General features: G+C 49.6%; 1 protein-coding gene across 1 annotated transcript in view; it reads left to right on the top strand.

Moving 5' to 3' along the window:
* Positions 1 to 894: 894 nt before the first annotated feature.
* LOC149372287 (uncharacterized) overlaps positions 895 to 19958 on the top strand; it is a 47997-nt gene continuing 28933 nt past the window's right edge. The window contains exon 1 of the mRNA XM_089566739.1: positions 895 to 1582. Coding sequence (XP_089422865.1) covers positions 1087 to 1582 — 496 coding nt within the window. The 5' untranslated portion in view covers positions 895 to 1086. The remainder of the gene's footprint in view (positions 1583 to 19958) is intronic.

Consider the following 19958-nt stretch of genomic DNA (forward strand, 5'->3'; position numbering starts at 1 on the left):
GTACGTCGAACGACGTAGTGATACATTCCTGCATAAAATGCGCGGCTGAGACTGCTACAAAGGGCTGCCCGAGAATAGAATGTGATGCCGCGGAAAAGGAAAAAAAAAAAAAACGAACCGGTAACGAAAGTAATGCCTTGCATGAAACAACCCAGGACAACGAGCTCCTCATTTATTTACTCTTGTTTTCGTAATAGCTTAACGAGGGTCGCAATTCTGGCTATGCTGATGTTCATAAGAGGGTTCTCGTGCAGCTGCCACCCTCACCGTTCGATCACGTTCCACCTGACACTCGCGGTAATATAGGAAGTTCTATGTCCGCCACTACGGCCGAGTGTGGCGCTGGTGAACACTCTCAAGGTTAGGTTGCACGAAACATAAGTACCCCCGAAATTAAAAGACTGGATAGCTACCGTCACACATCAGTTGGCAGAGCACTGTACGTGGCATACGGAGGTCGTGGGTTAGGAATCCCCAGACGGAGTGCAGTTATTGTTTTTCTTCTTTCTAATCAACTATCTTTGAGCCATAAAATAATTACACAATCAGTTTCCCATTCATCAACACCGCAAATCAAAAGCAGTATAGAAACATTCCCATGTGCTTTCATTGGTTTCGGTGACCACAACGCGGTATATGCTACAGCATGACACGATCGATACAATACGATAAGATTCGTTGCGATTTGATAGTTTCAACTCTATCAAACAATGCGACACAATTCGAAACTATAGGATATATATATATATATATGGAACAATAGGTTACAATATGATTCGATATTATACAGTACGACGCGCTCTGTAATACAAAACGGTGCCGCGCTAAACGGCATGGTTTTTGATACAACACATATCTAAACAGGATATATGGAATTCGATTTATTTAGATTCCCGCTAGGTGGCGCCGCCCTGGTTAGCTGGCTGCCTACCGTGCTCCGTTTTCACCTGCCCCTGGCATAGTCCAGGGCTTCGCCCGCCCCTGGATTTCCTCTCCATCGATTCAGGAAGGCTTCCGAAGCACGTGGATACCATCGTCATCACGGCCCGCTGCCGAGCTGGCCCTCCAAGCGCCTCCAAAAGTCTGATGCGGCGCGGCGCCTCGCTAACCCTAACGCGCCGCGCCTGCACCTCTGCAATGCAGCGTCTGACGAAGCCCCTGCAGCCCAGACCCACTGATGCCGCCACCGCGCGGCCTACTCCAACCGCCCACGTCACCGCGCAAAATCCTGTTGCAACCAACACTGTGAGCGACGCTGGCAGCTCCGGATCGACGGCCGCGGCGCAGCCGGCAGCGTTCGTCGTCGCCGCAGCGTCCACTGCTAGCCAACTCCACGCTGTAAGGGACGCCAACACCTTTGGGCCCATAGACGCGTCGCAGCCGCCTGCTTTCGTCGACGCCGCCGGTGCCGCCGCGCCTACACCTGCCACATTACCCGCTGACACCAAGACCTGCAGCCCGGCACCAGCGTCGCAGATTGCGCCTCAGGCTGACGATTCGTCGGCAGACATGGACTTCATGGCGTCCCCGGTAGACGACACTCCATCCCCGGAAATCGGCTGGAGCACCATCGGTGCCAACCGTAAGCCTGCTTCCGCCACCCGACCCCGCTCCGAGCTCATCACTGTTGGAATACAACTCCCTCCTGGTACCCTCAATCCCAAGCTGCCTCTCTACGACGTGCTCGCCGCAGTCACCTCAGCTGCACAACTTTCCTCCAAGACTAGTGCCGACATCACCCTTCAGGCCAAGCCAGCCCAAAGCCTTGTGTTTTTAAAAACTCATTCTCCTCTCACCGCCCACCTCCTACTTTCGATCACGCACCTTCACCTTCACGGTAAGCCTGTCAGCATCAACACTTATTCCCCCCATCCTCCCATCTCATGCCTCGGCGTCATCCATAACGTCGGTGGCCACTTCTCTCCTGATGAGCTCATGCATGATCTAGAGTCTTTTAAAACAGATATTCTCGCTGCTCGCATGATGGGATCCACTCAATCAGTGCTCATTACGTTCGCTGGTACCGTCATCCCCCACTTTGTTTATTTCAAACGCGTTGCCTTCCGGTGCCGTCCTCATAAACCTAAGCCTCCCACCTGCACCCGTTGTCTCACTCTAGGCCACCGCGCCCACCAATGCCCCCAGCACAGCGTTCCGGCCAAGTGCCGTCGCTGTGCTGCTCCTCTACCCGCTGACCCTTCCGCTCATGTGTGTGCCCAGCCCTGGTGCGTTCATTGCAAGGTGAACACCCACCCCTCCCTCGACCCCACTTGCCCCTTTCTCCTTGCTAAACAACGCGAGTGTGCTAAAACTGCATACCTCCGACGCCTAGCTTTGCGCCGGGCCACTCAACCCGCCACCCCCTCCTCCTCCTTCTCTAATCATGAATCTCCATCAGCTCCGATCACGTCACCACCAGGCTCCTACGCCGCCATAGTTAAAGGATCCTCGGTGCCAGCGTCCCTCTCTTCCACTAAACCACCCTCTCCATCCTTGACTGACGAGAGACGCTCCTTCGACCTCCGGCTGGCAATGCTGGAACGCCAGCAGCGAGAGCAGCAGCGCATTTCCCACGATCTACAACAGCAGATACATGCCTTGACTCAAACCCTCCAGACAACCACCTCCTCTCTTACCTCCCAGCTTAGCAAGCTAAATGAGCACCTTGCCACGTTCACCACTCCTTCCTCCAGCGCCCAGGTCGCCCCTTTGGCTGACCTTGTAGAAACCACCACACAGGCCCATCACACTCGCTTGGTTCAGCTGGAAACTTCGGTTCTCCAGATCCTTACCACCCTCCAAGCACAATCCAAACAATTAGAATCCTTCACTTCTACGCTACAATCCCTGCATGAGTCACTGCCCCCGGCCAAAAAGAAGGAACGCGTACCATCGCGTTCCTCTCCACTATCATAATGGCGTTTGGCGAGGACCTCGAGATTGTGCAGTGGAACTGCCGAAATCTTTGCCACAATAAGACCCCCCTCCACCAGTATCTACTCACCCGTCCCTCTCTGCCTCATTTTCTCCTTCTCCAGGAGACCCGGACGGCCCGCAATGTCCCCGGCTACCGCGCCTACCATGCCACTACGGCCACACCACTTGCGTCTATTTATGTACGCAGCGACGTGCTCGTAGAGCAAATTGACATCCCCTCCACCCTCCTTAAATATTTAGTTGGTGTGGTTTATTACCACCCTTCTTCCCGCATCTCACTCGTCCTTTTGTCTTTTTATAACCCCCCTGTCACTTCCTCTTTATTCTCTGCTCTGGGTAAATTCCTTCACTCTCTTCCTTCTACCTCCCATATCCTCTTTGGTGGTGACTTTAATGCCCCTCACACATTCTGGGGCTACCCACAAACCCTCAAACCCGGCCGCCTCCTCCATTGTCTGTCCCAGGAACGCCACCTCACCCTTCTTAATACTCCTGGCTCTCCTACTCGAGCGGGCACTGCCTCACAACGCCCCACGACACCCGACCTCACTTTCTCTCGGGGTTCACTTTCCTTTCACTGGCAGGTGACAGCCGAAACTCTTCTAAGTGACCACTTTCTCATCCATATCACCGCTTCTCTTTCCCACATCCCTCGCTGTCATCCGGTTATTCACACTGACTGGCATGCTTTTCGCACTAATCTCGCCTCCGACTCCTTTCAGTCCTACGACGACTGGACGTCGCGCATCTCTGCAGCGCTCACGTCCAGTAGCCGTCGCGTTCGCTCTCGTTACCCAATCCAAGACCCAGATCCTCACCTTCTCCGTTTATGGCGTCGCCGTAAACGTCTTCAACGCTCCTTTCGCTCCCAACCACACAATGCCCAACTTTCCTCCCGGATCACTGCTCTGCGGGCCGAGATCGTCGCCCACTGCGCCTCCCTCGAGCACTCTCGTTGGAGTGCTCTTTGTGATGGCCTTGATTCTTCTTTGCACTCGCGATCCGCATGGTCTCTCTTTAAATCCCTCCTTGGCACTAAGCCTGCCCTTGCTCCCACTCTAGCTAAAGCCCTCACTCAGGGGACTCCCTCCGAAGTTTTTGATCAACTCGCCTCTCTCTACCTCCCGCCCCCTCTGGCACCCTCCTACCCGGTGTACTCAGGTGGACCTAACCCCGATCTGGACCAATGCTTCACTCTCCGGGAGCTCGAATCTGCTCTGGCTGCTAATGCTACACGCTCGGCTCCCGGTGAGGATGCCATTACATACACCACACTTCGTAACCTTCCTGACTGCGCCAAAGAATTCCTCCTCCAAACCTACAATGAGGCCTGGCAGAGCGGCTGCTTGCCGAGCTCCTGGACATCCTCCCTTATTTCTATGATTCCAAAGCCGGGCAAACCTCCCTCTCTCTCTAACCTCCGCCCAATCTCCCTGACGTCGTGCGTTGGTAAGACCCTTGAGCGAATGGCTCTGACTCGCCTCTCTGATTTTCTTAAAGCACGGGAGTCCTTCCCCCATTCTCTCATTGGCTTCCGACGCCGCGTCTGTGCACAGGACATGTTTCTGATTCTCCAGCAAACGTTTCTGTCCCCTACACCCACTAAAATTTACGCACTTGTGACCGTCGATGTTCGCAAGGCCTTTGACGGTGTTTGCCACGATCACATCCTTTCTCAACTCGCCTCTTTGGATTGTGGCTCCCGCATGTACTCCTATATCCGCTCATTCCTCTCTAAACGTGTGGCTCGCTTTCGAGTAGATACCCACTTGTCTAACCCACACCACCTCACCCGTGGCACTCCTCAAGGTGCTGTTCTCTCTCCTACCCTTTTCAATCTCGCTATGGCCCCTCTCGCCTCCCAGCTAGCTGAAATTCCCGACCTGCATCATATATTTTACGCCGATGACATCACACTCTGGTGTTCACCTGGCTCTCCCGGTCACGTACAGGACACCCTGCAACGTGGCCTAGATCTCATCGACTCCTTTCTCACCACCGCTGGCCTCTCTCCTGCTCCTGAGAAATCCGAGCTTCTCCTTCTCAACCATTCCTCCTACCAGCGCTCACACAACCACTTCGTCTCTCTCCACCTTTCTGGCTTTCCCATTCCTGTCGTCACACAGTGCAAAGTTCTTGGCTTCCCTATGCATGCGACTAAGAATGTGCAAGCCCTCCACCGCGCTGTCACCACCTGCCACTCTGTAACTCACCTCCTGCGGCGCGTGGTCACTCGACGCTCAGGTCTCCACGAGGCTCACGCGTGCCGAGTTGCCCACGCGCTGGCCCTCAACAAGGTCTTGTACTTTGCACCCTACGCTTCCTTCACTCAGACTCAACTTAACGCTCTCGAGACTGCCCTTGTGGGCCTCTACAAGGCAGCTCTCAACCTCCCTATCACTACCTCTACCACTAAGCTCTTTGCCACAGGCCTCTTCCATCCTCTTCGTTCTCTTCTCAGTCTCCATCGTGACTCGCAGCTTGCCCGGCTTTCCCTTACCCGTCAGGGTCAGTGGTTATTGACTCAAGCGGGTATCTCGCCCATTCCAATCTCCCCGTTTACCTCTCCTATTCCCACCCCCGCCCCCAATCTTCGTATCCTTCCCCTCCCGACCAACATGTCCCCCGTCCTGCACGCCGGACGTCGTCATGCGGCCGCGCAGCACCATTCCCCTCTCTTTGATACCCAGGGTGTAGCTTACACGGATGCCTCTTTCGTGGCTCCTCGAGGTTCCTGCGGCTACGCCCTGTACCATCCACACCTCCCTGCTCCTGAAACCCACACCAGCGGGCCGTATCTACACCCTCCAGACGCATTGTCCCTCGAGGTTCTCGCCATTGCGCATGCCCTCCAGTCATTTGCCCTCCTTCCCTCTCTCCAAGAGTACACAGTCTATTCAGACTCACAAGCCGCTATACACCACATACAGAAACGCACCCTGACCCCTTCTCTCCAACAGGAGGTCGAACGAGCGGTCTCCGCACTGCAGCCTTCCATCGTTTTCCTCCGCTGGGTCCCTGGACATTCAGGGATTGACGGCAATGAGCTGGCCCATCAGCTCGCCCGCGACACACTTTTCCGGGCACCGTTGATCCCCTGGCCCAAGCCCTCGGAGGACGGTGGGAGACTCACCCTTCGCCGCACCATAAAAGAGGTCTACCTTGAGCTCCGCCTCGACAAACGCCTTTACCCTCCCCCTCATCCATCACTCACGGTGCCGGAGTCTCGCCTTCTTCGGCACATTCAGATGAATGCAGTTATCACCCCGTCCCGCCTCTTCCTCTATCGCTATCGATCGGACCCTTCCTGTCCCAACTGCCCCTGTATCTATGCGGACCTGGCCCATTGCCTCTTCTATTGCCCGGCTGCTCAGCAGTCGGGTTCCTTCCCCCCACCCTCTCTATCCATCACCACCTGGCTCGACTGGCTTGGCGCTGAAGGGGAAGAAGAACAGCGGCTTCTGGTCGCCCAGGCGGTCGAAATGCTCGGCCTATAAATTTTGGTCGAATAAAAGTCTTTTACTACTACTACTACTACTACTATGGAATTCGAATGGGATGGAGAAATATTCGATATATCAGTATATAAAGATATCAGTAGATAAGCTAATGGCTAACTTAGAAACAATACGTTGCACACACGCCGGTGACGCGCTTCTAGCAGAGTCGTGACACTCGCCATTATGTTGGCAGCACGCCGCTCACTAGGCGCCGCTAGGCGCCGCTAGGCCTAACCTGCTTCGATTAAAAGCCGCAGTTGACGCTGCATTGGAACTATAGTCATTGCCTGTCATAAGATGTCTAATCCTGTTAATAGCGCACTATTAACCAAATAATGGCTCATTAATGTTAAAGTACAGTTGGTTTCCGCAACTCCTTCAGCAGCGAAGGGAGCGAATCACGTCAGGCAAGGGCCGCCGACAAAGCCAACCACCGAAGTTTGGCTTCACCGCATGGCAGCGACGTGGCGTTGAAAGCCAGTGCAAGAGGCCGAAGGCCACCCTCAAGAGCACCCCACCTTCGCCTCAATACTCGGTTTCACGGCGCTAGTGCAGATGCCCAATGCTGCGCAGCCGACCAGCCTCCGCGCGCGAAAAGTGATCGAAAAGCGCTGTTAGGAGAAGCGCTTCTTGCAGGGGCGCGGCTCGTCTGTCGATACATCGAGTTACCGGCGAAATTGGAGTTCGATATATAGTGCGAATTTCCTATACTTTTGCACAGGACTTTCATGGGAATAATCTGTGAATTTGACCCAGCCATTAATTCGAAATATTGGGGTTCGATATATCCGGGCTCGGCTGTATACAGTGGAGACTGCTTAACGGCCGCAGTTATAACGAACGCTCGCTGGTTAAGAAATGAGTGCGGCGCTATGGTAAAAATGTGTATAATTTTTTACTCATTTTCTACGGTTCGCAATGTCTAATTATTGAAACGTCCTCGCAGCCGCAGCAATATGACATTTATTTTTCTTTAATGAACACAATTCCGCGAGTTGAATTCATGGCCGCACTGGCAGCGCTTCAAGTACGAAAAGCGAACATGCCTCTTTACTGTAGTATGTGTTAAAACACCAGGATTAGCCTAAACCAATATGTTTTCACCCAATTACATTTCAAACTGCACAGAGGTGTGCTTTTGGGAGTTGGAAACAACCAGTCAAACACGAACTTGGAATGGATGGCTGCCCGTCGAGCAATTTAAATGAAGTTCCATCTCCAACAGTTCTTATGGCGCTTTTTCAAATGTCTATTCGCGAGTGGTAACACCATACCGAGCAGATGCGAAGCGCATTTTGGTAGATTCGACGGCGTGTGCTTGCTAATACTTAAAACAGCCCAAGCCAGGAGTGCACTGCGCTTTAGTAGCCGAATGCAATCATGCAAATGAGCCGTGTGTCAGCCGTTACAACGCTCCACTTAGAACGCAACAGTATAGAGCGGCACCGCTGTTGGAACTTGCACTTTAGAAAATGCGAAAGCGGTCTTTCGCTGCTGTTCTTCAATCACTGAAAAATGCTATTTCACTTCTCATGTATCGTTAAACGCGACCGGGCGTGCGCCCCCGAAGTCTCTTGGACACTGCACTGTGAGTGACGTTGATTAAACTCGATGTACAAATGACGTAGTTTAGACTTCTGTGATTCAATTTAGCTCCAGGCTTCTTTCATTTCCGAGAAGTTACGGGGTACAGGTAAAAAAAGAAGAAAATATAACGACATTGTTTGCAGTTTTTCGCGAGTGAGACACGTGCAGCTATATCGGGCACCAAAAAATAAGTAAACAAGTGTTGAGTATAACTTTTTGAAGGGAAAGCTTCTCTACGGGACCTCGGCCTTCAATCGCGGATCGTGCAAACTTGACCTTCAGCTGAGTTAGAGGTCAAACCATGAAAAACAAAAAATGAATCAATATCCATAACTGGGAGTAGAACCCGCGACTGCGCTAACATATCTCCTTTAAGGGCCGCTCAAGCCTTTAAGGGCCGCAACTTCAACCCTGGGTCCAGCCCTGCCCCGGCGAAATATCAAAGTTTCCAGTTTGATCCGGTCCGGTCCGGTGCGATCCGAACCCGTGGAGTGCTCTAATTGGAACTGCGTCTCAAATAAAACGAACAGCCGTGGCCGCACTGTACACGGATAGAGAGAACGAGGAGACACCGTAAACTCGTCTGCGTCGTGAAAAAACCAGCTCTTCCCACATGGGCGAAGACCGGGGACCGTCACCCAGTATCCGTGACATGCCCCATCCAACTGAAATAACGTTGTGGCCTTAAAAACAAATGAAAACGACAGCGTCGAAACTGTACAAACGGCCGGCCAGGTGAACACCAACGCGTTGCAAGATCAATCAGTTTGTGCGTGTGTTGAGCGAAGAAGCCGAAGGAGGAGCGTTCATGCAGTTGGCGATCAACCAATGGCAACGATTCGAGAAGTTTTGAATACCAGTCACGTGGTATGCTTTACTGGCCCAGCCGGTCACGTGTCACGCGTCGCCTGCCCGATCGGTTCTACAAATGCGCTGGTACGGTACTTTAAAAATTACGGGGTCGGTATAGCTAATGTATGCAATAAAAGGCCTGAATGACGCGTGCCTTGTTCGCCGAAAAAAGCAGGAAGGAACCCGTTCTCGACAGCTGCGCTGCCCACTCCGTACTGCCTTTGCTGTCTGCTGTGACTATGCTTTCCTTCCCAACGAATGCTACATGAAATACCAAGGACTGGACCTGAGCGCCACTCAGGCGCTCAAGGTGGCCTGTCAGCGGCAGTAATTCAGAGCACGCATGTATGCAGGCTAACAGCAACTGTATGCCATCACCATCCCTCATGTCGTTCTGTCTTTATCGGCTTGCCGTCACGCAACATCAACATCGCCCAAGCTATATACTCCGGCCCGCCAAATCGCCGTCTCCCAGCCTCGCAGAACTACCAGAAGTCTGTTTACGGCCGCGGCATCGGCCAGTATATACACTACCCATCCGGTTCACTCGTCCTCGTTTGGTCTCCTTCTCGTCAATTCCGGGCTATCCGAGAAACTCCTTCGCCACTACAGTGACCCTTACCGCGTGCTCCGTCAAGTGACCAGCGTAACTTACGACACCACCCCCCTTCTGTTCTCCGACACCGTCCACCCGCCCCAGGACCAACATCGTTCGTGTGGTTCGTCTCAAACCATGCCACTCACCTTCCACGGACTGCACTTAGCACCGGGGCGGTGCTCTTGCCGCCGGGCGTAGGCGTGTACAACGACGAGACTAAGTGCTGTGCGTGTGCGTGGAAGACGCCGAAGACGATGTGTTGTGTGGCGCTGGGCCCCTTTGTTGTTCGGTTCTTCGGCTGCCTCTCCCTGTGCATACCTTTGTTCTCCTTTTGCTAATGTATTTATTCTCGTTACATTACTATGCTCCTCAAAGTGCATCATACTCTCAGCATGCACCCGTACATTCGCTCTTCACCCTCGTGCGAGTGCAGTCTCAACGACTAGGTGCTGTAGCTTCTGTTTATATATATATATATGTATTCAGTAGGGGTTCCAATGGCCCAGTTTACTAGTTTAGGTACAGTATTACGACAAACGCGACTGTTCTTTTAACGTTTATTTTGCCAACAGTTTCGGGAATGGTATTCCCTTCGTCAGGGCAGGCTTACAATGCTGCCCTGACGGGTAAGCCTGCCCTGACGAAGGGAATACCATTCCCGAAACTGTTGGCAAAATAAACGTTAAAAGAACAGTCGCGTTTGTCGTAATACTGTACCTATATATATATATATATATATATACGAGGGGGTACCCAAAAGAAACCGGACTTATTTTTTTTAAACCGATTTATTCACATTTTAAGTACAGGGCTTTAAGCTCCCTCAAAGTACTCTCCACTTGCACTAATACACTTGTCTAATCTTTCATTCCACTTTTCAAAACATTTTTTAAATTCATCTTTTGGGATGCTTGACAGCGCCTCCGTCGTTTTTTTCTTTACTTCTGCAACATCAGCAAAACGCTTTCCTTTCATGTGTTTTTTCATTCTGGGGAACAAAAAAAATCACAGGGGGCAAGGTCCGGTGAGTATGGGGGGTGAGGAACAGGGGTCATACCATTTTTGGTCAAATATTGTCGTACAGACAAGGCTGAGTGAGCAGGGGCATTGTCATGGTGGAGAAACCAGTCACCCGACTGCCACAAATCAGGCCGCTTCCGCCGCACACTGTTGCGCAATCTTTTCAAAACTTCCAAGTAGAACGCCTGGTTAACTGTCTGACCCTGCGGAACAAACTCTGAATGCACGACTCCTCTCACGTCGAAAAAACAAATGAGCATTGTTTTGAGGTTTGATTTCACCTGACGAGCTTTCTTGGGGCGAGGCGAACTGGGAGTTTTCCACTGGCTTGATTGTTGCTTTGATTCAGGATCGTAAGCAAAGCACCAAGTTTCGTCACCTGTGATAATTTTTGAAAAAAGTTTGGATCATTTCGGGACTCTTCTTTCAAAGCACAACATGCTTCCACACGACCTTGTTTTTGTTCAGGAGTCAGCAGTCGTGGCACGAATTTGGCAGCCACCTTTTTCATTCCCAAATCTTCTGTCAAAATTCGCTGCACTGAACTCCAAGTCACTCCCGACAGCTCCACAATTTCTTCAATCGTGCGTCGTCGATCTTCGTTGATGATTGCACGAATTTTTTCAACATTTTCTTGTGTTCTGGCCGTGGAAGGACGACCAGAACGAGGTTGATCATCAATTGACATTTCACCATTTTTGAAACGGGAAAACCACTCAAACACTTGACTTTTCCCCATAGAATCATCCTTGTAAGCTGTTTTTAACATTTCAAAAGTTTCTGTTCCATTTTTTCCGAGCAGAAAGCAGAATTTCACCGCCGCACGCTGTTCACAAAAACCAGCCATTGAAAAAAACGACGCTCACAGAAAACAGTTATCACTGTGAACGCAGACGACACTACTACGTCTGACCTTCAGCGCTACCACTCGGCTGGCTGACTCTCGAATGTTCACTCTCTGCGCTCCTAGCGGCAAAACACGGTACTACGAAAGCGCTGCCCACCAAAAAATTAGTCCGGTTTCTTTTGGGTACCCCCTCGTACACATATATATATATATATATATATATATATATATATATATATATATATATATATATATATATATATATATATATATATATATATATATATATGAAAGAAGCCAACAGCCACAGAAACCAAGGGGCACAGGGGATTTTTTTTAATTAATTTATTTATTTTGTGGTGTTGATCAATTTAGAATATTACTGAACATGTTATCGCTTAAAGCTAATTGATTAGAAAAGCAGAAGAAAAAACAACCACTGCCGCCGGTGGGATCCGAACCCACGACCTCCGAATTACGCGTCCGGTGCTCTACCTCTGAGCTACGGCGACGGCTGTCAAATCTTCTGCTTTCGGGGGTATTTATGTTTACAAGTAACCTAACCTTGAGAGTGTTCATCAGCGCCACCCACGTTCATAAGCGGCGGACGTAGAACGTCCTGAGTTACCGCAGGTGTGACGTAGAACGTCATCGAACGGAGAGGGTGGAAGCTGCGTGAGAACCCTCTTATGCTTCCTATGGAGTCAAGGCTGCCAGAACCGAGGCCCTCGCTAAGCAATTAAGCAAACAAGGGAAGGGGTATGAGGGGCTCGTTATAAATATGAAAGAAGCCAACAGCCACAGAAACCAAGGGGCACAGGGGATTTTTTTTTAATTAATTTATTTATTTTGTGGTGTTGATCAATTTAGAATATTACTGAACATGTTATCGCTTAAAGCTAATTGATTAGAAAAGCAGAAGAAAAAACAACCACTGCCGCCGGTGGGATCCGAACCCACGACCTCCGAATTACGCGTCCGGTGCTCTACCTCTGAGCTACGGCGACGGCTGTCAAATCTTCTGCTTTCGGGGGTATTTATGTTTACAAGTAACCTAACCTTGAGAGTGTTCATCAGCGCCACCCACGTTCATAAGCGGCGGACGTAGAACGTCCTGAGTTACCGCAGGTGTGACGTAGAACGTCATCGAACGGAGAGGGTGGAAGCTGCGTGAGAACCCTCTTATGCTTCCTATGGAGTCAAGGCTGCCAGAACCGAGGCCCTCGCTAAGCAATTAAGCAAACAAGGGAAGGGGTATGAGGGGCTCGTTATAAATATGAAAGAAGCCAACAGCCACAGAAACCAAGGGGCACAGGGGATTTTTTTAATTAATTTATTTATTTTGTGGTGTTGATCAATTTAGAATATTACTGAACATGTTATCGCTTAAAGCTAATTGATTAGAAAAGCAGAAGAAAAAACAACCACTGCCGCCGGTGGGATCCGAACCCACGACCTCCGAATTACGCGTCCGGTGCTCTACCTCTGAGCTACGGCGACGGCTGTCAAATCTTCTGCTTTCGGGGGTATTTATGTTTACAAGTAACCTAACCTTGAGAGTGTTCATCAGCGCCACCCACGTTCATAAGCGGCGGACGTAGAACGTCCTGAGTTACCGCAGGTGTGACGTAGAACGTCATCGAACGGAGAGGGTGGAAGCTGCGTGAGAACCCTCTTATGCTTCCTATGGAGTCAAGGCTGCCAGAACCGAGGCCCTCGCTAAGCAATTAAGCAAACAAGGGAAGGGGTATGAGGGGCTCGTTATAAATATGAAAGAAGCCAACAGCCACAGAAACCAAGGGGCACAGGGGATTTTTTTTTAATTAATTTATTTATTTTGTGGTGTTGATCAATTTAGAATATTACTGAACATGTTATCGCTTAAAGCTAATTGATTAGAAAAGCAGAAGAAAAAACAACCACTGCCGCCGGTGGGATCCGAACCCACGACCTCCGAATTACGCGTCCGGTGCTCTACCTCTGAGCTACGGCGACGGCTGTCAAATCTTCTGCTTTCGGGGGTATTTATGTTTACAAGTAACCTAACCTTGAGAGTGTTCATCAGCGCCACCCACGTTCATAAGCGGCGGACGTAGAACGTCCTGAGTTACCGCAGGTGTGACGTAGAACGTCATCGAACGGAGAGGGTGGAAGCTGCGTGAGAACCCTCTTATGCTTCCTATGGAGTCAAGGCTGCCAGAACCGAGGCCCTCGCTAAGCAATTAAGCAAACAAGGGAAGGGGTATGAGGGGCTCGTTATAAATATGAAAGAAGCCAACAGCCACAGAAACCAAGGGGCACAGGGGATTTTTTTTAATTAATTTATTTATTTTGTGGTGTTGATCAATTTAGAATATTACTGAACATGTTATCGCTTAAAGCTAATTGATTAGAAAAGCAGAAGAAAAAACAACCACTGCCGCCGGTGGGATCCGAACCCACGACCTCCGAATTACGCGTCCGGTGCTCTACCTCTGAGCTACGGCGACGGCTGTCAAATCTTCTGCTTTCGGGGGTATTTATGTTTACAAGTAACCTAACCTTGAGAGTGTTCATCAGCGCCACCCACGTTCATAAGCGGCGGACGTAGAACGTCCTGAGTTACCGCAGGTGTGACGTAGAACGTCATCGAACGGAGAGGGTGGAAGCTGCGTGAGAACCCTCTTATGCTTCCTATGGAGTCAAGGCTGCCAGAACCGAGGCCCTCGCTAAGCAATTAAGCAAACAAGGGAAGGGGTATGAGGGGCTCGTTATAAATATGAAAGAAGCCAACAGCCACAGAAACCAAGGGGCACAGGGGATTTTTTTTTAATTAATTTATTTATTTTGTGGTGTTGATCAATTTAGAATATTACTGAACATGTTATCGCTTAAAGCTAATTGATTAGAAAAGCAGAAGAAAAAAAGCAGAAGAAAAAACAACCACTGCCGCCGGTGGGATCCGAACCCACGACCTCCGAATTACGCGTCCGGTGCTCTACCTCTGAGCTACGGCGACGGCTGTCAAATCTTCTGCTTTCGGGGGTATTTATGTTTACAAGTAACCTAACCTTGAGAGTGTTCATCAGCGCCACCCACGTTCATAAGCGGCGGACGTAGAACGTCCTGAGTTACCGCAGGTGTGACGTAGAACGTCATCGAACGGAGAGGGTGGAAGCTGCGTGAGAACCCTCTTATGCTTCCTATGGAGTCAAGGCTGCCAGAACCGAGGCCCTCGCTAAGCAATTAAGCAAACAAGGGAAGGGGTATGAGGGGCTCGTTATAAATATGAAAGAAGCCAACAGCCACAGAAACCAAGGGGCACAGGGGATTTTTTTTTAATTAATTTATTTATTTTGTGGTGTTGATCAATTTAGAATATTACTGAACATGTTATCGCTTAAAGCTAATTGATTAGAAAAGCAGAAGAAAAAACAACCACTGCCGCCGGTGGGATCCGAACCCACGACCTCCGAATTACGCGTCCGGTGCTCTACCTCTGAGCTACGGCGACGGCTGTCAAATCTTCTGCTTTCGGGGGTATTTATGTTTACAAGTAACCTAACCTTGAGAGTGTTCATCAGCGCCACCCACGTTCATAAGCGGCGGACGTAGAACGTCCTGAGTTACCGCAGGTGTGACGTAGAACGTCATCGAACGGAGAGGGTGGAAGCTGCGTGAGAACCCTCTTATGCTTCCTATGGAGTCAAGGCTGCCAGAACCGAGGCCCTCGCTAAGCAATTAAGCAAACAAGGGAAGGGGTATGAGGGGCTCGTTATAAATATGAAAGAAGCCAACAGCCACAGAAACCAAGGGGCACAGGGGATTTTTTTTTTAATTAATTTATTTATTTTGTGGTGTTGATCAATTTAGAATATTACTGAACATGTTATCGCTTAAAGCTAATTGATTAGAAAAGCAGAAGAAAAAACAACCACTGCCGCCGGTGGGATCCGAACCCACGACCTCCGAATTACGCGTCCGGTGCTCTACCTCTGAGCTACGGCGACGGCTGTCAAATCTTCTGCTTTCGGGGGTATTTATGTTTACAAGTAACCTAACCTTGAGAGTGTTCATCAGCGCCACCCACGTTCATAAGCGGCGGACGTAGAACGTCCTGAGTTACCGCAGGTGTGACGTAGAACGTCATCGAACGGAGAGGGTGGAAGCTGCGTGAGAACCCTCTTATGCTTCCTATGGAGTCAAGGCTGCCAGAACCGAGGCCCTCGCTAAGCAATTAAGCAAACAAGGGAAGGGGTATGAGGGGCTCGTTATAAATATGAAAGAAGCCAACAGCCACAGAAACCAAGGGGCACAGGGGATTTTTTTTTTTAATTAATTTATTTATTTTGTGGTGTTGATCAATTTAGAATATTACTGAACATGTTATCGCTTAAAGCTAATTGATTAGAAAAGCAGAAGAAAAAACAACCACTGCCGCCGGTGGGATCCGAACCCACGACCTCCGAATTACGCGTCCGGTGCTCTACCTCTGAGCTACGGCGACGGCTGTCAAATCTTCTGCTTTCGGGGGTATTTATGTTTACAAGTAACCTAACCTTGAGAGTGTTCATCAGCGCCACCCACGTTCATAAGCGGCGGACGTAGAACGTCCTGAGTTACCGCAGGTGTGACGTAGAACGTCATCGAACGGAGAGGGTGGAAGCTGCGTGAGAACCCTCTTATGCTTCCTATGGAGTCAAGGCTGCCAGAACCGAGGCCCTCGCTAAGCAATTAAGCAAACAAGGGAAGGGGTATGAGGGGCTCGTTATAAATATGAAAGAAGCCAACAGCCACAGAAACCAAGGGGCACAGGGGATTTTTTTTAATTAATTTATTTATTTTGTGGTGTTGATCAATTTAGAATATTACTGAACATGTTATCGCTTAAAGCTAATTGATTAGAAAAGCAGAAGAAAAAACAACCACTGCCGCCGGTGGGATCCGAACCCACGACCTCCGAATTACGCGTCCGGTGCTCTACCTCTGAGCTACGGCGACGGCTGTCAAATCTTCTGCTTTCGGGGGTATTTATGTTTACAAGTAACCTAACCTTGAGAGTGTTCATCAGCGCCACCCACGTTCATAAGCGGCGGACGTAGAACGTCCTGAGTTACCGCAGGTGTGACGTAGAACGTCATCGAACGGAGAGGGTGGAAGCTGCGTGAGAACCCTCTTATGCTTCCTATGGAGTCAAGGCTGCCAGAACCGAGGCCCTCGCTAAGCAATTAAGCAAACAAGGGAAGGGGTATGAGGGGCTCGTTATAAATATGAAAGAAGCCAACAGCCACAGAAACCAAGGGGCACAGGGGATTTTTTTTTTAATTAATTTATTTATTTTGTGGTGTTGATCAATTTAGAATATTACTGAACATGTTATCGCTTAAAGCTAATTGATTAGAAAAGCAGAAGAAAAAACAACCACTGCCGCCGGTGGGATCCGAACCCACGACCTCCGAATTACGCGTCCGGTGCTCTACCTCTGAGCTACGGCGACGGCTGTCAAATCTTCTGCTTTCGGGGGTATTTATGTTTACAAGTAACCTAACCTTGAGAGTGTTCATCAGCGCCACCCACGTTCATAAGCGGCGGACGTAGAACGTCCTGAGTTACCGCAGGTGTGACGTAGAACGTCATCGAACGGAGAGGGTGGAAGCTGCGTGAGAACCCTCTTATGCTTCCTATGGAGTCAAGGCTGCCAGAACCGAGGCCCTCGCTAAGCAATTAAGCAAACAAGGGAAGGGGTATGAGGGGCTCGTTATAAATATGAAAGAAGCCAACAGCCACAGAAACCAAGGGGCACAGGGGATTTTTTTTTTAATTAATTTATTTATTTTGTGGTGTTGATCAATTTAGAATATTACTGAACATGTTATCGCTTAAAGCTAATTGATTAGAAAAGCAGAAGAAAAAACAACCACTGCCGCCGGTGGGATCCGAACCCACGACCTCCGAATTACGCGTCCGGTGCTCTACCTCTGAGCTACGGCGACGGCTGTCAAATCTTCTGCTTTCGGGGGTATTTATGTTTACAAGTAACCTAACCTTGAGAGTGTTCATCAGCGCCACCCACGTTCATAAGCGGCGGACGTAGAACGTCCTGAGTTACCGCAGGTGTGACGTAGAACGTCATCGAACGGAGAGGGTGGAAGCTGCGTGAGAACCCTCTTATGCTTCCTATGGAGTCAAGGCTGCCAGAACCGAGGCCCTCGCTAAGCAATTAAGCAAACAAGGGAAGGGGTATGAGGGGCTCGTTATAAATATGAAAGAAGCCAACAGCCACAGAAACCAAGGGGCACAGGGGATTTTTTTTTAATTAATTTATTTATTTTGTGGTGTTGATCAATTTAGAATATTACTGAACATGTTATCGCTTAAAGCTAATTGATTAGAAAAGCAGAAGAAAAAACAACCACTGCCGCCGGTGGGATCCGAACCCACGACCTCCGAATTACGCGTCCGGTGCTCTACCTCTGAGCTACGGCGACGGCTGTCAAATCTTCTGCTTTCGGGGGTATTTATGTTTACAAGTAACCTAACCTTGAGAGTGTTCATCAGCGCCACCCACGTTCATAAGCGGCGGACGTAGAACGTCCTGAGTTACCGCAGGTGTGACGTAGAACGTCATCGAACGGAGAGGGTGGAAGCTGCGTGAGAACCCTCTTATGCTTCCTATGGAGTCAAGGCTGCCAGAACCGAGGCCCTCGCTAAGCAATTAAGCAAACAAGGGAAGGGGTATGAGGGGCTCGTTATAAATATGAAAGAAGCCAACAGCCACAGAAACCAAGGGGCACAGGGGATTTTTTTTTAATTAATTTATTTATTTTGTGGTGTTGATCAATTTAGAATATTACTGAACATGTTATCGCTTAAAGCTAATTGATTAGAAAAGCAGAAGAAAAAACAACCACTGCCGCCGGTGGGATCCGAACCCACGACCTCCGAATTACGCGTCCGGTGCTCTACCTCTGAGCTACGGCGACGGCTGTCAAATCTTCTGCTTTCGGGGGTATTTATGTTTACAAGTAACCTAACCTTGAGAGTGTTCATCAGCGCCACCCACGTTCATAAGCGGCGGACGTAGAACGTCCTGAGTTACCGCAGGTGTGACGTAGAACGTCATCGAACGGAGAGGGTGGAAGCTGCGTGAGAACCCTCTTATGCTTCCTATGGAGTCAAGGCTGCCAGAACCGAGGCCCTCGCTAAGCAATTAAGCAAACAAGGGAAGGGGTATGAGGGGCTCGTTATAAATATGAAAGAAGCCAACAGCCACAGAAACCAAGGGGCACAGGGGATTTTTTTTAATTAATTTATTTATTTTGTGGTGTTGATCAATTTAGAATATTACTGAACATGTTATCGCTTAAAGCTAATTGATTAGAAAAGCAGAAGAAAAAACAACCACTGCCGCCGGTGGGATCCGAACCCACGACCTCCGAATTACGCGTCCGGTGCTCTACCTCTGAGCTACGGCGACGGCTGTCAAATCTTCTGCTTTCGGGGGTATTTATGTTTACAAGTAACCTAACCTTGAGAGTGTTCATCAGCGCCACCCACGTTCATAAGCGGCGGACGTAGAACGTCCTGAGTTACCGCAGGTGTGACGTAGAACGTCATCGAACGGAGAGGGTGGAAGCTGCGTGAGAACCCTCTTATGCTTCCTATGGAGTCAAGGCTGCCAGAACCGAGGCCCTCGCTAAGCAATTAAGCAAACAAGGGAAGGGGTATGAGGGGCTCGTTATAAATATGAAAGAAGCCAACAGCCACAGAAACCAAGGGGCACAGGGGATTTTTTTTTAATTAATTTATTTATTTTGTGGTGTTGATCAATTTAGAATATTACTGAACATGTTATCGCTTAAAGCTAATTGATTAGAAAAGCAGAAGAAAAAACAACCACTGCCGCCGGTGGGATCCGAACCCACGACCTCCGAATTACGCGTCCGGTGCTCTACCTCTGAGCTACGGCGACGGCTGTCAAATCTTCTGCTTTCGGGGGTATTTATGTTTACAAGTAACCTAACCTTGAGAGTGTTCATCAGCGCCACCCACGTTCATAAGCGGCGGACGTAGAACGTCCTGAGTTACCGCAGGTGTGACGTAGAACGTCATCGAACGGAGAGGGTGGAAGCTGCGTGAGAACCCTCTTATGCTTCCTATGGAGTCAAGGCTGCCAGAACCGAGGCCCTCGCTAAGCAATTAAGCAAACAAGGGAAGGGGTATGAGGGGCTCGTTATAAATATGAAAGAAGCCAACAGCCACAGAAACCAAGGGGCACAGGGGATTTTTTTTAATTAATTTATTTATTTTGTGGTGTTGATCAATTTAGAATATTACTGAACATGTTATCGCTTAAAGCTAATTGATTAGAAAAGCAGAAGAAAAAACAACCACTGCCGCCGGTGGGATCCGAACCCACGACCTCCGAATTACGCGTCCGGTGCTCTACCTCTGAGCTACGGCGACGGCTGTCAAATCTTCTGCTTTCGGGGGTATTTATGTTTACAAGTAACCTAACCTTGAGAGTGTTCATCAGCGCCACCCACGTTCATAAGCGGCGGACGTAGAACGTCCTGAGTTACCGCAGGTGTGACGTAGAACGTCATCGAACGGAGAGGGTGGAAGCTGCGTGAGAACC

The sequence above is a fragment of the Amblyomma mixtum genome, chromosome 1 (genome assembly GCF_055824585.1).
Source record: "Amblyomma mixtum isolate Tamu chromosome 1, ASM5582458v1, whole genome shotgun sequence".
Classification (NCBI taxonomy): Eukaryota; Metazoa; Arthropoda; class Arachnida; order Ixodida; family Ixodidae; genus Amblyomma; species Amblyomma mixtum.